At 37.7% G+C, this 18557-nt stretch overlaps 1 protein-coding gene across 2 annotated transcripts in view; it reads left to right on the top strand.

The window, feature by feature from the left end:
• Positions 1–18557, top strand: part of FRK (fyn related Src family tyrosine kinase) — a 97727-nt gene that overhangs the window by 40390 nt on the left and 38780 nt on the right. For both annotated transcript variants that reach the window (XM_057527501.1, XM_007190731.2), the window contains exon 2: positions 18238–18359. In XM_057527501.1, the coding sequence (XP_057383484.1) occupies positions 18238–18359 (122 nt within the window). The remainder of the gene's footprint in view (positions 1–18237; positions 18360–18557) is intronic.

Below are 18557 nucleotides of genomic sequence, written 5' to 3' on the forward strand. Positions count from 1 at the left end.
AATTCATTATTTTAATAAAGTTGCATTATTTAAAGCATAAATTGTAACTGGACGAAACTTTGCCCCTTCACCCTTATGCTTGGGTGTGTCCTTGTCCTTGTCAGCAAGAGAATGCATATCAGAGGGCGGCATAACTGCATCGACGCCCTCTGATATGGACTATGGTGTGAGAGATGCTCTGCCTAAGGATTTGATGTGCTGAAAAAAATTCTATTTTCAAAACTCTGACTGTTGGTGCTGATGAGACTCAAGACCTGGAGTGGATGGGCCTTTATTGGACAGAATAATTTAATGTCTATTGGAGTATCCAGAAGGAGGCCCAGAACCAAACTGCCTTGCATACAAAAGCAGAGGGTATTTTGTTGTAAAAGCAGGTGGCCCTGGACCTGAGGGAAAAGAGGTGATGGGAAATTTTCTCCTCAGGCGAGAGGATATAAATTTCTAAGAACAGAGACTTCTGATAGATGTTTGAACTTGTTTTCTATTCTAGACTGTACTTAAATCTTTGCTCTTCACAAATTTTGCATAAAGTTTGGACTGAATTTATAACTTGTTGGATGGGTTGAAAATGAGAGAGTGAAGTCCAGTGTGGGGCAGAGTAGACCCGAGAGAACAAAGGTTTGGGGTCGATGATAAAGACATAAGAGAAAGGCTTTCCACTCAGAAAACAGGGCTGTACTTCTCAGACCATGGTACCTGGTTCCAAGCCTCTGAATTGTGTGCTGCCCTTGGGAACCTGCAGCATCCGGAGCTCCACCTCAGGCCTGGGGGCATTTGCCTTGTACACATTCTTCCTGGCTTTCTTAGGCAAACTGGGGTTGGAAACTGAGGCCCTGGAGGAAGTTAAGTGGCCCTGCTGTGTGTGGGGCAGGTGAGGGACAGTTTTGCTTTTCCCAGACAACCTTTCCTCATAACAGTTCCCAGGAGTGAAGCTTTAATATACTTGTGCAACTGTCTTTTCCTCTAACTCTAAGCAAAAACAAGCAGAAAACCAATTTTCAGGTTCAGAAAAATCCTCCAGGGTTGGCAGAGCCTTCCTTTTGTTTCCTGACAAATAGCTTGTTGACACTGAAAACAAAAGGTGTATTTTCTGGCACTGCTTCTGGCTTTCGTTTTGACAAGAACCAGCTGCTTTGTGGACTCGTTCAGCTTCTACCATTTCAAAGTCCAGTGGGTGGCATTTACATAGGTTATAAACTTTGGTTATTTATGCTAACATTATTATTGGTAATTATTAATGATGTCATCTTTAGTGGGTAGCTGGGTGCACAGGGTCAAATTATTAAAAAAGAAAAAAACTGTTTTTTCTGACCTTTAGTGAACTCTTTGTCTCACTCTTTGTCTGCCTGGGAACACCTGCTTCATTTAAACCCCTAAAAAGGCAGTGAAATTAGTGCACATCTGTGATGGTAGCTGCAGGCATACACACACACACTTACACATCCACATCCACATATATATGTGTGTCTCTGTGCCACATATGGATAAAGATTAGACAGTAGAGATTTTGTTTTTCATTGTATGTTTGCCAAATGTGAAAGACAATTTCATTTAAACATTTTGATTTTTATATGGATTTAAGAGATATCTATGAACAAATCCTACATTATTTATTCTATTATAATCAAAAATATTATTTCTATTCTGTGTATAGTTATTTTTCATAAAATGGTGCTCTTCCCTTTAAACAGATTGCTCACTTTTCTTTGGCTAACGAGCCATTGCTTCCAAGAAGACTCTTGGAGGAAACTCGTAGCTCCTGGTGTTTTGCATTTCCATAAACATCAGTGATAGAAATGAGTGGAGTTGATGGACACTGTTTATTCCTTAATTAGAAAAAAAACCTGCTGATAGATCTTGGCCAAACTGCAGTTGAAAAACCTGGATATTGGCTTCAATCCTAGAGTGGATTATGATCCTCACTCATTTACTTCTCTCAAAGATTCAATTCAGTTTTTCTCCACAGCTCTATTTATTCTGATTACTTTGACTTTAGGAACACACAGGAAAACCCTCTGGAATTACTGCCGCCTACTAAGAGTGATTTTAAAAATGCACTCTCCCTCTTCCTTCTTTTGCTTCTTTTTTCTTTCTCCTTTGCACTTATCACCTTCGAACACACTATATAGTTACTCATTTATTTTGTTTATTGCTGTCTTTCCCCATTAGTACGTGAGCTCCACAGAGGCAGGGCTTCTTGTTTCTTTCATTGACTGCTGTAATTCTACCAGCTAGAACTGTGCCTGGCGCAGTGTAGGTGCTTGAATGAATTGTTGTAATTGTTGAATGAAAAATGAATGAGTGAATGAATTTTATGGTGGTAGACTCTGGTTATAGCTTTGTCACCAGCTCTTGTGTGAACCTGGAAAAAACACTTAGCCTTACTGAGGAAGATGAACATTTTCTGTCACAGGCGTCACTGAGAATTTATTGAAATGATGGATTCTTTTCCCAGAAAAATGCATGTACTCTTTAAAACACATTTACAGTGAGTTTCAAAGATTAACCCACGGGCCCAGATAAAAATTTCTTTCCAGCTCTAAACTTCTGATCAACTCTCCTGTGTTCCTCCCACAGAAGAATTCTTCCTTGTTCCCACCCTCCATACTGTCATCTCTTAAATTTATTGTTTAAATAATTTTTAAAGAACAAGTCAAAATTTTCTATCATTTTTGTTGGTGTGCCCCAAACTTAATATTCTCTACCATGCTAAATCTTAAATGCAATATCTTATCCTCCTAATGACTTTTTGAATTTTGCTGAAGATCTACTTCTTCCATGGAGTTAGTAGTTTCCACATGGAATTACCTATAAACATCAAAGAAATGGTTTTCTTGTTTCTTCCTTTAATGGACCCTTCTCCCCCAGTGTTGCCCACCAAACCTATCTGCTCACAGACACCTTGTTGGTTCTTTACTTGTGCACATGCCCTTGCCCTTCATTTCTTTGGATTTCTCATCTTTTCCAAATCCGTATTCACTTAAGAAAATACACTTAAAGTGTATTTTCTTTAAGAAGGCTTCCATCGTTGACTCACTGTTAGTTGTTCATATCTCTGGTGGTACACCCTTGGTGATTAAATGTTCTTTTTGTTTTATCACTTTCTTTTTTGAGTTATTACTCAGTCAAAAAGGTCTTTTATCCCTCCCTCGATACTCTAAGATTCTCAAAGGAAAGGAAATACACCCTTCTTTTCCTCTTTTGCTTTTTCACCTGTTCTCCATATAGTTATTATGAAGTAAATATTACTGATATATTTCAGCTTATAAAGCACATAGAAAATTATATCAATATTACCCTGTAGGGTAATAAGAAGGTTAAGATATTTTAAAGATGTTTACTATCTTTTATTTGGATAAAGGATTGGATAAAGGATTTGGATAAAGGATTTAATGAAAGTAAGGGATGGCACAGTGCATCCTTTAGTGTTAAAATGGTAAGTACCACGGCTGAAACGTGGACGTGAGCCTCTGCTTTTGCTGGTGTCTGTTCTAATAGTGGGTACCTGTGCTGTATCAGTCATAAAATACTTTGACTATCACCTCCGATATTGGCAAAAAAGAAGACAGATACTCCTCATTTTTTCTTTTTGTATGAGAAACCTGTATCCAGTAAATGCAGACTGGGCTGCAAGTCCAAAGCATAGCATTATTAACCCATCCAGAGCAGGTGCACACAGGGACTACCAGCTGATTAGAGTCAAATGTTTGGTCTTGTTTATTCCATGAAAGTAGTTCCCAAAGAACAAGTTATTTTGTAGCTTTTTAAAGGATACTCAGCGACTTAAATAAAGATAATGTCATTCATGACACCAGAATTTAAAATTCTTTAAAGTTAAGTGAATTTAAAAGTTCCTTTTATTTTTGTCTTGGAGTGAGAAAGGAAATGATTCATGAAAGTAGATAACTATTTTTTTGGTAGGAAACTAAGTGGGGCTGTCACTCTGAAATTGGTGACCCGTATAACTATTAAAAAGAAGCGCTACTACCCCAAAGCTTATTGATATAAGGAATCCGAATGAACATTTGTGGTGTTTTGTGAAGTAAAGCATTTCCCCAGGAATTATAAAATCAACTGCATATACTTTCTTTGGATGGGACAAAGATAGAAACTATTTAATGGTTAATGCTTTCAACTCTAACCCATATTCCTCTAGTTTCTAGGACAAACATTATCACAAATGTACAAAAACAAAGCAGACAGATTTCAATTTACACTTTTATCTCAGGCTTGATGATAGGAAATACCATAATATATGTGCACATCTTGTTTTTTATTTTAAAAGAGACATCAGTATTAGCTTTTATTTCCTTTTACACAGTCGGGAATTGTTGTGAAGCAAAAACACTGCCTTGAGATTAAATGCCCATCTGAACTTTGCTGTATTCTTTGTAAACTTTTTCTGAGGAATTGCATACTTTTGATGACTAGACTCAGGGAAGTAGATTCAGGTTACAATCAGATTCTTTCATAAACACACGGTACACACCTTCCTCAGTGGGGAAAGTACCAATTAGTTCACCTTACTTCCTCCCTAAGAAAATTCCTTCAAAAGTCCCCTTTTGTGATGACTATAAAGGTGAATAATAGCAACAAAATAGCTTTATCGAATGACCCACGCAAGGAATTTCCTGGTTTCTCTGTGACTGCAAGTCGTACTTAAGATACTGGCTGTGACATTGTCATTTTTTTTTTTTTTTTTTTTTTTTTATTTATGGCTGTGTTGGGTCTTCGTTTCTGTGCAAGGGCTTTCTCTAGTTTCGGCGAGCGGGGGCCACTCTTCATCGCGGTGCGCGGGCCTCTCACTATCGCGGCCTCTCTTGTTGCGGAGCACAGGCTCCAGACGTGCAGGCTCAGTAGTTGTGGCTCACGGGCCCAGTTGCTCCGCGGCATGTGGGATCTTCCCAGACCAGGGCTCGAACCCGTGTCCCCTGCATTGGCAGGCAGACTCTCAACCACTGCGCCACCAGGGAAGCCCGACATTGTCATTTTATCACGCACAGTTTTCATGTGTGCAGCCCTGACATGCTTGTGTTTTGGAGAACAGAAGAGTCAGCCTCATTTTTGGGCTCTACATTCATGTGGAAGTGTTTTTCCTCTTTGGGAGAAGAGAGTGGTCAGATTGGTATCTGTGGTTTGAGGCCAATTAACATTCGAATCTGTGCTGCAACTGGCCCAGAGCAGGTAAGGCTTCTCTCTTAAGTGCTTTACCCTCCACGCTCTGTGGCAAGCACAGATAAAAGATTACATGAAAACACAGGTGTTATCTAAAGTCCAACATTCAGTATAAACCAAAAGACTATATAAGATGCCCACATTGAGGTACAATGTGTTAACTGTTCATCAACAAGTATTTATTTAACTGCTCCAAAAGGCATATGTGGTGTTATCAGACTCAGTCTCTGTGCCAGGAAAGTCTGCAGCCTCAAGTGAACACAGGGATTAATCTAAAAATAAAAAGTAAAACTGTGCAGCACTAGCTTTTGTGTGCTGCACTCCAAACCAGAGGGGTAGAGGCTGAGAACTGTGGGAATTGTGGGTAGGCAGGTTTAAGTAATGCTACCACCAACAGCGGTGAGAGGATGTGTTTAGCTGGAGCACAGTTGATGTAGGGAAGATAAGATTGAAGAAATGGCTGGCGTCTAGATGGAGGTGGGCTTGGAATTCCAGGTTAATAAGGGTTTTCATCCATAAGCAAAGGGAACCCTTAAAACTTTTTTAATGTGTATGTACCAGTGAGATGTAGCAGGTCATATTTTCAGATGATTAATCTAGTGGTGGTGGTGTAAGCAAGGGGGAGAGAGACTGAGGTGATGCACATACAACTTGTAGCAACAGTGCCTGGCTCCTTGTGTGTGATCGGGAAGTGGAAGCTATTAAGATTAAAGGTAAGAGATAGTAAAATATTACCAAAGTCCAAATGGTGATGATGCATAGGACAAAGTTTGTGGTGGGGCAAACGGAAAGGAAGGAAAGAATAAGAAAATACACGGAGCAGTATTATTATTATTATTTTGTCCTTATCATGGTAGGGGAGTGGGGAAAAGTGACAGGGTTCATTTACTGCAAGCCAAGGGGGATGCTGAGCCTGAGGAGATTTTTATAGAGGGGAAGGGACATGATTACCTGGACCATAAGGAACTTCAGTAGAGGCTTTCCTAGCAATGTTGCTGAAACACAGATCAATGCAGGCAAGCCATATAGAACTTCCATAGCTCAAGGGGTCATGATTCCAAGCCTTACATTTAGGTACCATAAATGGCTAAATGTGATTATGAGTGTACCCTGCAAACTGTAGATATTTTGCAGAAATGTTAGTGTCACTGATCCTCCCAAACCACACTGGTGAGGACAATAGGTGGGTTTATCCCTGATAACATGTGTAACTGTGATGACAACAATAAAAACACCCCTAGCCTGCATTCCACCAGGGGAGGCACCCAGGGTACTTTCCCGGGGTTGGCTATGTGTCAAGTTGATCTACCCACTTTCCCTTTTGCCGTTTCTGGGAAGATCCATGTGTTTTTCTGGGACTGGTTTTAGGAGTTTTTTTTTTAGGGTCTGTCTACTGTGGTTTAAGGTCAGCTGTCTTGGATTTTAGAGAGACATTGGGGAAAGAAATTGTTTGTTAAATTTTGTAAACCTTAGCCAGCAGTTACTGAGGATGGGTTTTCCCTTTTAAAAAATGTAGGAGGAAATTACCTCCATCTGATTGGAATTATGAGTGTCCTACTTCATGCCAGTCAGTGAGGCAGCAGAGTGCATAGAATAAGACTTTAGTAAATGAAATGAGGAAACATTCATGGAGATACCACATCTATTAACAGCTTGATTTCCCTCAATTTTGATTGATATCTATATTATTTAAATGCTTTTTTTTCTTAAGGAAAAATGTAATACATACACACAATAAAAAAAAACTGTACAAAACAGTGTTGGGTAACATTCCACAAATATTTTATAAATATTCAAGAGTGTGTATAAACACATCCTGCTTTTCTTCTTTTAATTAATTTTTTTATACAGCAGGTCCTTATTAGTTATCAGTTTTATACACATCAGTGTATACATGTCAATCCCAATCTCCCAATTCATCCCACCACCGTCCCCACCCCCTGCCGCTTTCCCACCTTGGTGTCCATACATTTGTTCTCTACATCTGTGTCTCAACTTCTGCCCTGCAAACCGGTTCATCTGTACCATTTTCTAGGTTCCACATATATGCGTTAATATACAATATTTGTTTTTCTCTTTCTGACTTACTTCACTCTGTATGACAGTCTCTAGATCCATCCACGTCTGTACAAATGACCCAATTTCGTTCCTTTTTATGGCTAAGTAATACTCCATTGTATATATGTATGACGTCTTCTTTATCCATTCGTCTGTCGATGGGCATTTAGGTTGCTTCCATGATCTGGCTATTGTAAATAGTGCTGCAATGAATATTGGGGTGCATGTTTTTTTTTGAATTATGGTTTTCTCTGGGTATATGCCCAGTAGTGGGATTGCTGGGTCACAGGGTAATTCTATTTTTAGTTTTTTAAGGAACCTCCATACTCTTCTCCATAGTGGCTGTATCAATTTACATTCCCACCAACAGTGCAAGAGCGTTCCCTTTTCTCCACACCCTCTCCAGCATTTGTTGTTTGTAGATTTTCTGATGATGCCCATTCTAACTAGTGTGAGGCGATACCTCATTGTAGTTTTGATTTGCATTTCTCTAATAATTAGTGATGTTGAGCAGCTTTTCATGTGCTTCTTGGCCATCTGTATGTCTTCTTTGGAGAAATGTCTATTTAGGTCTTCTGCCCATTTTTGGATTCAGTTGTTTGTTTTTTTAATATTGAGCTGCATGAGCTGTTTATATATTTTGGAGATTAATCCTTTGGCTGTTGATTCGTTTGCAAATATTTTGTCCCATTCTGAGGGTCGTCTTTTCGTCTTGTTTATGGTTTCCTTTGCTGTGCAAAAGCTTTTAAGTTTCATTACGTCCCATTTTTATTTTTGTTTATTTTTGTTTTTATTTCCATTATTCTAGGAGGTGGATCAAAAAAGATCTTGCTGTGATTTATGTCAAAGAGTGTTCTTCCTATGTTTTCCTCTAGGAGTTTTATAGTGTGCAGTCTTACATTTAGGTCTCTAATCCGTTTTCAGTTTATTTTTGTGTTTGGTGTTAGGGAGTGTTCTAATTTCACTCTTTTATGTGTAGCTGTCCAGTTTTCCTAGCACCACTTATTGAAGAGACTGTCTTTTCTCCATTGTATATCCTTGCCTCCTTTGTCATACATTAGTTGACCATAGGTGCGTGGGTTTATCTCTGGGCTTTCTATCTTGTTCCATTGATCTATATTTCTGTTTTTGTGCCAGTACCATATTGTCTTGATTATTATAGCTTTGTAGTATAGTCTGAAGTCAGGGAGTCTGATTCCTCCAGCTCCGTTTTTTTCCCTCAAGACTGCTTTGGCTATTCGGGGTCTTTTGTGTCTCCATACAAATTTTAAGATTTTTTGTTCTAGTTCTGTAAAAAATGCCATTGGTAATTTGATAGAGATTGCATTGAATCTGTAGATTGCTTTGGGTAGTATAGTCATTTTCACAATATTGATTCTTCCAATCCAAGAACATGGTATATCTCTCCATCTGTTTGTATCATCTTTAATTTCTTTCATCAGTATCTTATAGTTTTCTGCATACAGGTCTTTTGTCTCCCTAGGTAGGTTTATTCCTAGGTATTTTATTCTTTTTGTTGCAGTGGTAAATGGGAGTGTTTCCTTAATTTCTCTTTCAGATTTTTCATCCTTAGTGTATAGGAATGCAAGAGATTTCTGTGCATTAATTGTGTATCCTGCAACTTTACCAAATTCATTGATTAGCTCTAGTAGTTTTCTGGTGGCATCTTTAGGATTCTCTATGTGTAGTATCATGTCATCTGCAAACAGTGACAGTGTTACTTCTTTTCCAATTTGTATTCCTTTTATTTCTTTTTCTTCTCTGATTGCCGTGGCTAGGACTTCCAAAACTATGTTGAATAATAGTGGTGAGGGTGGATATCCTTGTCTTGTTCCTGATCTTAGAAGAAATGCTTTCAGTTTTTCACCATTGAGAATGATGTTTGCTGTGGGTTTGTCATATATGGCCTTTATTATGTTGAGGTAGGTTCCCTCTATGCCCACTTTCTGGAGAGTTTTTATCATAAATGGGTGTTGAATTTTGTTAGAAGCTTTTTCTGCATCTATTGAGATGATCATATGCTTTTTATTCTTCAGTTTGTTAATATGGTGTATCACATTTGCGTATATTGAAGAATCCTTGCATCCCTGGGGTAAATCCCACTTGATCATGGTGTATGATCCTTTTAATGTGTTGTTGGATTCTGTTTGCTAGTATTTTGTTAAGGATTTTTGCATCTATATTAATCAGTGATATTGGTCTATTATTTTCTTTTTTTGTAGTATCTTTCTCTGGTTTTGGTATCAGGGTGATGGTGGCCTCATAGAATGAGTCTGGGAGTGTTCCTTCCTCTGCAATTTTTTGGAAGAGTTTGAGAAGGATGGGTGTTAACTCTTCTCTAAATGTTTGATGGAATTCACCTGTGAAGCCATCTGGTCCTGGACTTTTGTTTGGTGGAAGATTTTTAATCACAGTTTCAATTTCATTACTTGTGATTGGTCTGTTCATATTTTCTATTTCTTCCTGGTTCAGCCTTGAAAGGTTATACCTCTCTAAGAATTTGTCCATTTCTTCCAGGTTGTCCATTTTATTGGCATAGAGTTGCTTGTAGTAGTCTCTTAGGAAGCTTTGTATTTCTGTGGTGTCTGTTGTAACTTCTCCTTTTTCATTTCTAATTTTATTGCTTTGAGTCCTTTCCCTCTTTTTTTGATGAGTCTGGCTAATGGTTTAGCAATTTTGCTTATCTTCTCAAAGAACCACCATTTAGTTTTATTGATCTTTGCTATTGTTTTCTTTGTTTCTATTTCATTTGTTTCTGCTCTGATCTTTATGATTTCTTTCCTTCTGCTCACTTTGGGTTTTGTTTGTTCTTCTTTCTCTAGTTCCTTTAGGTGTAAGGTTAGATTGTTTATTTGAGATTTTTCTTATTTCTTGAGATAGGTTTGTATAGCTATTAACTTCCCTCTTAGAACTGCTTTTGCTGCATCCCATAGGTTTTGGATCATTGTGTATTCATTGTCATTTGTGTCTAGGTATTTCTTGATTTCCTCTCTGGTTTCTTCAGTGATCTCTTGGTTGTTTAGCAACGTATTGTTTGGCCTCCATGTGTTTGTGTTTTTTACATTTTTTTCCCTGTAATTCATTTCTAATCTCATAGTGTTGTGGTCAGAAAAGATGCCTGGTAAGATTTCAATTTTCTTAAATTTACTGAGGCTTGATTTGTGACCCAAGATGTGATCTATCCTGGAGAATGTTCCATGCACACTTGAGAAGAAAGTGTAATCTGCTGTTTTTGGATGGAATGTCCTATAAATATCAATTAAATCTATCTGGTCTGTTGTGTCATTTAAAGCTTCTGTTTCCTTATTAATCTTCTGTTTGGATGATCTGTCCATTGGTGTAAGTGAGGTGTTAAAGTCACCCACTATTATTGTGTTACTGTCGATTTCCTCTTTTATAGCTGTTAGCAGTTGCCTTATGTATTGAGGTGCTCCTATGTTGGGTGCATATATATTTATAATTGTTATATCTTCTTCTTGGATTGATCCCTTGATCATTATGTAGTGTCCTTCTTTGTCTCTTGTAACATTCTTTATTTTAAAGTCTATTTTATCTGATATGAGCATTGCTATTCCAGCTTTCTTTTGATTTCCATTTGCATGGAATATCTTTTTCCATCCCCTCGCTTTCAGTCTGTATGTGTCCCTAGGTCTGAATTGTGTCTCTTGTAGACAGCATATATATGAGTCTTGTTTTTGTATCCATTCAGCAAGCCTGTGTCTTTTGGTTGGAGCATTTAATCCATTCACGTTTAAGGTAATTATCGATATGTATGTTCCTATTACCGTTTTCTTACTTGTTTTGGGTTTGTTTTTGTAGGTCCTTCTCTTCTCTTGTGTTTCTCATTTAGAGAAGTTCCTTTAGCATTTGTTGTAGAGCTGGTTTGGTGGTGCTCAATTCTCTTAACTTTTGCTTGTCTGTAAAGCTTTTGATTTCTCCATCGAATCTGAATGAAATCCTTGCCAGGTAGAATAATCTTGGTTGTAGGTTCTTCCCTTTCATCACTTTAAGTATATCATGCCACTCCCTTCTGGCTTGTAGAGTTTCTGCTGAGAAATCAGCTGTTAACCTTATGGGAGTTCCCTTGTATGTTATTTATCGTTTTTCCCTTGCTGCTTTCAATAATTTTTCTTTGTCTTTAATTTTTGCCAATTTGATTACTATGTGTCTCGGCATGTTTCTCCTTGGGTTTATCCTGTATGGGACTCTCTGCGCTTCCTGGACTTGGGTGGCTATTTCCTTTCCCATGTTAGGGAAGTTTTCAACTATAATCTCTTCAAATATTTTCTCGGGTCCTTTCTCTCTCTCTTCTCCTTCTGGAACCCCTATAATGCGAATGTTATTGCGTTTAATGTTGTCTCAGAGGTCTCTTAGGCTGTCTTTATTTCTTTTCATACTTTTTTCTTTATTCTGTTCTGCAGCAGTGGATTACACCATTCTGTCTTCCAGGTCACTTCCTTTCTTCTGCCTCAGTTATTCTGCTATTGATTCCTTCTAGTGTATTTTTCATTTCAGTTATTGTATTGTTCATCTCTATTTGTTCTTTAATTCTAGATCTTTGTTAAACATTTCTTGCATCTTCTTGATCTTTGCCTCCATTCTTTTTCCGAGGTCCTAGATCATCTTCACTGTCGTTATTCTGAATTCTTTTTCTGGAAGGTTGCCTATGTCCACCTCATTTACTTGTTTTTTGGGGTTTTATCTTGTTCCTTCATCTGGTACAAAGCCCTCTGCCTTTTCATCTTGTCTATCTTTCTGTGAATGTGGTTTTTGTTCCACAGGCTGCAGGATTGTAGTTCTTCTTGCTTCTGCTGTTTGCCGTCTGGTGGATCTATATTATTTAAATGTTGATGTTCAGTAACACTGCATAAATTTTGATTTTTTGTTTTTGAAAGATGCATTGTGCCTTTTTTTGTAAAATAAATTCCAGTTAATCACCATATAGCTTTCGTTAGCCTTTTTGGTTTAGTAAAATGGTCTACTGCCGCCTGGTGGCAGCATGACCTAGGCAAGACTGGGCAGGCAGAATGACAAAGTTAGTACAAATACAGTTAGAGAAGTGAGATCATGTTCACATATTCACTCATGTTCTATCTTTACCTCAAATCCATCATGTCTAAAACCAAATATATAATTTCTCCCTTAAATCAGTTCCCTTAAAATAGGTGCTATTTATTAAGCGTGAATGTGGCCTGGCATCAAGCACTTTACACACATTATTTTTCTTCATCTCAAAACAAGCCTACAGGGTAATGATTATTAGTCCCACTTACAAATGAGGAAATCCAGGCATAACTTTCCCAGGGAGTTGCTGTAGCTCTTACTTGTTATTACAGTCTGCCTTCTGATGCGCTGCTGAGTACATTGTCCTCCAGTCATGCAGATTTGAAACCCTGGTGCCATGTTTGATCTTCCGTCTGTTTCACTGCTCATCTATAATCACCCATCCCATATTCCTTTGAGATTTTTCTTGTAACTATCAATTCTAACTGCCAAAATCTCTAGTCCAGATCTTTATGACATGTAGGTTTTTGTAGCATATACCTGATTGACTTCTTTCATTTTTTTGTGTATAAATAAATTGTGAAATGATATAACTACATCTTATCGTAAACATCCAATTATAGAGAAGAATGCAGAGTAAAAAGTGAAAGTCTTTTGTCATCTATTTTGTCATCTCTCCCTAATCTCTAGAGAAGTAAGCACATATAATTTTTGGTTTGTTGGTTTTTAAAATATAAATAAAACTATAATATTCCTAGTACTCTGCAATTTACCCTTTTTCATTCAGCAGTATGTCTTGCAGATCTTTCTATGTCCATGCTACAGAATTTACACACAATAGACACTCAAATGTTTGCAGAATGAATCTTAGATTTCAATTACATACTCGTATCATCTAAAACAGGCAGTGTACTTTTTGCTCCATTTTCATCTAACTGAAGCATTTTTCTCCAAGATTATAGGTTATTATGGATCTCCTCTCCTTTTTGGTTATTCTTAAGCAAGATCTCTTTCATGGCAGGTATGGCATAGTAATAAAGATTATTTTAATTAAATATCAATAAAATGTGTATGTGTGGGTGTGTGTAGTATCATTTTATTGGATAATTTTTACACGTAAGTGCCAAATCTAACTTATTTTCAGATGTCTTGTGTAAATTTCCAACTTCTTTACTATTTCTGTACCTCAGTAGTTCTCAATCTTTAGTGTGCATAGCATTTACTGGGGGACTAATTATTAAAACCCAGATTTCTGGGCCCCAGCTTCAGAGTTTCTGATTCAGTAGGTATGACGTGAAGCCTGCAGATTTCCAACAAGCTTCCGTGTGATGCTGATGCTGATCCACATTTCGAGGTTCACGATCTATAAGACTCTCCCCTGATGCTTTCTACCACGTAGGATATCCTGATCTCTTCTCAGCACTCACTGTTTACTGCGCATAAGAACTACAGCTTAAAGAGAGCGTTGAAAATGGCTGTGGTGGACAGCGAGGCCTGGGGTGTACGTGCCCTTCCAGAGTGGGACCAGCAGGGGCTCTAAAGGCAGAACTGAGGAGAATGACAGTTCTGCCCACGGCTCAGACCACAAATTAAGGAACAGTTTTCACCTGTGCAGAGGGTAGAATGAACTGTAGGTTGCCCATTAGTCTGTACAGCAGCACATGCTCTAGCGATCACAATCTATAGCAGACGCATCATCTTTGAGTATGAAAGATGGCATTATAAGCCACTACATCCAGAAAACAATTATTTATTTTCGTCACTTCTTGGTGGTAGCTCAGCCAAGTAGAATTCCAGGTATTAAGAGCTGATGCATCCAGTCAAATAGTTACATGTATTTCATTGTTATTTTCAATTCATTACTGGTGTGATTTGCCTTGTAAAGTGATTGTACAAGAATCCAGAATTCAGGGGGGTGGGTGTGGTGGTGTGATGAATTAGGCGATTGGGATTGACATCTACACACTGATGTGTATAAAATTGACGACTAATAAGGACCTGCTATATAAAAAAATAAATTAAATTAAATTAAAAAATTAAAAAAAAAAAAAAGAATCCAGAATTGGTGAGACAGAAAAGAATTAAAAAAAAATTCACGGGCTTCCCTGGTGGCGCAGTGGTTGAGAGTCTGCCTGCTAATGCAGGGGACACGGGTTCGAGCCCTGGTCTGGGAGGATCCCACATGCCGCGGAGCAGCTGGGCCCGTGAGCCACAATTGCTGAGCCTGCGCGCCTGGAGCCTGTGCCCCGCGACGGGAGGGGCCGCGATAGAGAAAGGCCCGCGCACCGCGATGAAGAGCGGTCCCCGCACCGCGATGAAGAGTGGCCCCCGCTTGCCGCAACTGGAGAAAGCCCTCGCACGAACCGAAGACCCAACACAGCCAAAAATAAATAAATAAATAAATAAATAAGAAAATCCTAAAAAAAAAAAAAATTCACCACACAGTTCCTCTCTACAAATGTAGTAAAATTACTATATCTTTAATCATTTGATTTACAAAACCTGCTTGCTTATACATATATTAGGCAGAGAAAAGACATCATTTTATAAACTTGATTATCCAAAATACAAATGTAATGTATGTAAACTTATATAATGGAGTACTTATTCTTTAGAATAATGAGATATAGGAGATATAATTGTACTTCTAAGAATTTAATCTGTTAGATAAATTGTAATTCTTGTAAAGGTTTACATATTTATATTTGGACCAAACATTTTAATGTTGCTGCATAATTAATGCACTAGAAATCAGGAAAATGCATGGGGTTGATAAGTAGATTTGATCCATGTTGCTTCTTTGCTTGAAATATTTGTGTGAAGAAATTTTGCCATTGCTGGAAATGGAGTCTAAAAAAAAAATTGCCTGAGTACTCTAACTATTAGCTTTCACTAAGCATGCTATCCATAAAAATATCTAACGTTTTTAATGTGTTTGTTTAAACTTTATATAAATAGTATTATAAAGGTATGTATCATTCTTCAACTTCCTTTTGTCCCTCAACAATTTATTTGCTTTAACTGCCATATAGTATTCCATTTTATATCCATAATTAAGTTTATTTATTCCCCTACGATGGGCATTTAGGTTGTTTCCAATTTTCCATGCTAGAATTCTTCAGTGAATGTGCTTGTGGTATATTTCCTTGAGCACATAGAGTATACAATCTAAAAGTGAAATTAAGTAGCATACAAATATTCAGCTTTACTAGATATTGCCAAATGTTCTCTGAATTAGTTGTACCAGATTACGTTGCCACTAGTATTATATAAAGGTTCTTGTTTCACGTTTTTCCCAGTGCCTGAATGTGAGAGTTTTAAATTTTGTCCAGCCTGAAAAGTGTGAAAGTGCATTTCATTTTTTTATATTTAATATTCTTAATATTCCTAATTACTGGCAATAGACAGAGGCTGTACTTCTTTCCTTATTTTTATTAGTTATTGGGTTTTTCTTTTCTGTGATCTATCCAGTTATATACTGTGTCAGTTTTTCTACTGTGTTGTCTTTTTTTTTTTTTTTTTAGTGATTATAGGTCTCTATATAACCTGAATACTAATCTTTTTTTTTTAACTTTTTGGGTTTATTTATTTTATTTTTATTTATGGCTGTGTTGGGTCTTCGTTTCTGTGCAAGGGCTTTCTCTAGTTGCGGCAAGTGGGGGCCACTCTTCATCGCGGTGCGCGGGCCTCTCATTATCGCGGCCTCTCTTGCTGCGGAGCACAGGCTCCAGACGCGCAGGCTCAGTAATTGTGGCTCACGGGCCCAGTTGCTCTGCGGCATGTGGGATCCTCCCAGACCAGGGCTCGAACCCGTGTCCCCTGCATTGGCAGGCAGATTCTCAACCACTGCGCCACCAGGGAAGCCCCCTGAATACTACTCTTATTCTTGTTTATATGCTCTGCAAATACCTCCTCCAGGTCTGTGGCTTATAGTTTAATTTTATTTCATGGTAATCTTGGTGTTGCAAGTTTTTAATTGTGGTATAATAAATATTATTAATCTTTTCCCTTAAGGCTTGTATGTCTTCTTTTTCTTTTTGTCTTGTGGAAGAAAACTTCCTTAGTCCAATAGTCTCAGAAAGTTTTAGAATGTGCCTTTTACATTAGGTTTTTAATCTATGTAAAATTGTTGTGTATGCTATAGGTAGCAGCAATTAATTTTTGTATATGGATTATGAATGGTACCAGCATCATTTATTGACTAATCCATCCTTTCATCACTAATTTGTATGTTTGGGTCTGTTTGAGTTTTTTATTATGTTCCATTATTCTATTGATATTTACTTATTTCTGCAATAGTGGAAAACATACGTTTCTATTTTTCTGTGAAGTCATTCCATGACCACCTTGGAATGTTTCCAAGCCTTTTAAAATTTCATTTGGACAAACAATAGCCTATGGACATTAATTTGGTTCCTGATATTGAATCAATATGGTAGTCATTAGTGTAGTCTACTAAATGTTTCCAGTTTTCTGCCTTCAGGGAAATAGTAGGATTGCATTTTCTACTCTCTTTGAATTTAGTATGAACATACAACTTATTTCTCAGTGGGCTCATTCTTGAGCAGAAGCTTTAAATAGAAGCTCCAGGAACCAGCCTGTGATTTGCCACATTTTCCAATCCAGCCTGCCTAGTCAATCATGGAAGCATGGACATGGAAATTCTTTGGTGGACATAGAGATAGGCATAGCACAGATGACCTTCAGTGGACGTGCAGTTGAGTGAAAAACAAATCTTTGTTGTCTTAAACCACTGAGGTTTTTGGAGTTGTTCATTGTTCCAACATAATCTGGCATTTCCTGGCTAATATAGTTAATATTGTGTAATTTGCAATTTGATGATTGGGAAAATGGTAAACAGACATCTTACTTTTGTTAGAAGGTAATTATATTTTAATGTCTCTTTTTTTTCAATTTCTTCCCCTTTTCCTTTCAATTGTGTCACCCTTAGTGCACTCATATTCCCCAATACCCATGACCTGTCAAACCAATTGGAACCAATTTTTGAGGGCCTCTCCCAGCCTGCAATTTCTCACCTGACCTGTATTTCTTCCCTCAAGCCTACATTTCTTCTCTTTGAGTGTTTACATTTTTAAAGATGATGCCTAGAAAGATAAATGTTTTACCTGAAGTCTTTAATGATAAAGATCGACATTATGACCCTATAGTGAAAGGTCATTAACACAAAGCTGACTGTCTCAGTTTCCTCTTATTATCACATTAGTGTCTGCTGACTTGATATATGTTTTAAACTGGTTCTGATATTAAAATCCGTAATTCTTTGTTGGGGTTGATTACATTCACATTTACTGACTCTTGTAGTTCTGGAATGTTAAGGGTAAGAGTGTAAAGATGAGAAGTGGAGGGGACACTAAGAAGATACATCCCAGGCAGAAGTATCTTTTTCACATAATCTCTCCACTGATGAAAATTTCCTTTTAAACATGCAAAACCATCTTATATTATGGGGGGCGGGGGGGTTGGGCAGTGATGGAGGGGAGAAAGATGGGAATTAAAACCCAGACAACTACATTTTTACTGTTCACACTTTGATGTGAAATATATGAATCCCTGGATTGGAATGTTTGCCTCCTAACACCTAGAAGGTGTTAGGAGAGGCAGTGGGACAGTCTGATGGTGATGTGAATAGTTTTAGAACGTGGAACACGGAAAACTTACCATGTGGTGGGCCCGCCCTAGAAGCTTTGGATTTGACAGGAGAACACGGGGTTTCTCAGACAGAATGCAGGTGTGAGAAGACATGTGGTAGCAGAGGCATCAGCCAAATTCCTATTTTGTAATATATTAAAGACTCCTGGTGAGTGTTGCAGACATCCAGAAAAATCATGTCAAGTATCAAAAACTACCGTTTATACCTGTTACAGTTTCACTGAAGAGTATAAGCCCTTCTGATATTGGAACTTTCTTGCCAAACTTCTTGCTCCTTAAAAAAAATAAATGTTGACTGGTTAATTAAAGTTTATATCTCTCTCTTTTTAGGTGGTTCTTTGGAGCAATCAAGAGGGCAGATGCTGAAAAACAACTATTATATTCAGAAAATCAGACAGGTGCTTTTCTAATCAGAGAAAGTGAAAGTCAGAAAGGCAACTTCTCCCTTTCAGGTATGGGCATTGTTCTGTGTGATTTAAATGTGGATTTGAGAGTCTGTAGTCATGAACCTTCTGTGTGAACATGGACATGTTAATTTTAAATCTGCCTTATCTGTTATCTTCACAATAGTACCAAAATTAAATCTATTGAACTACTCAAGAATAATATAAAAATTAGCAAAACAATTTCTGTCTGTGGCTAGATGTGAC

This window comes from Balaenoptera acutorostrata, chromosome 14 (assembly GCF_949987535.1).
Source record: "Balaenoptera acutorostrata chromosome 14, mBalAcu1.1, whole genome shotgun sequence".
Lineage (NCBI taxonomy): Eukaryota > Metazoa > Chordata > Mammalia > Artiodactyla > Balaenopteridae > Balaenoptera > Balaenoptera acutorostrata.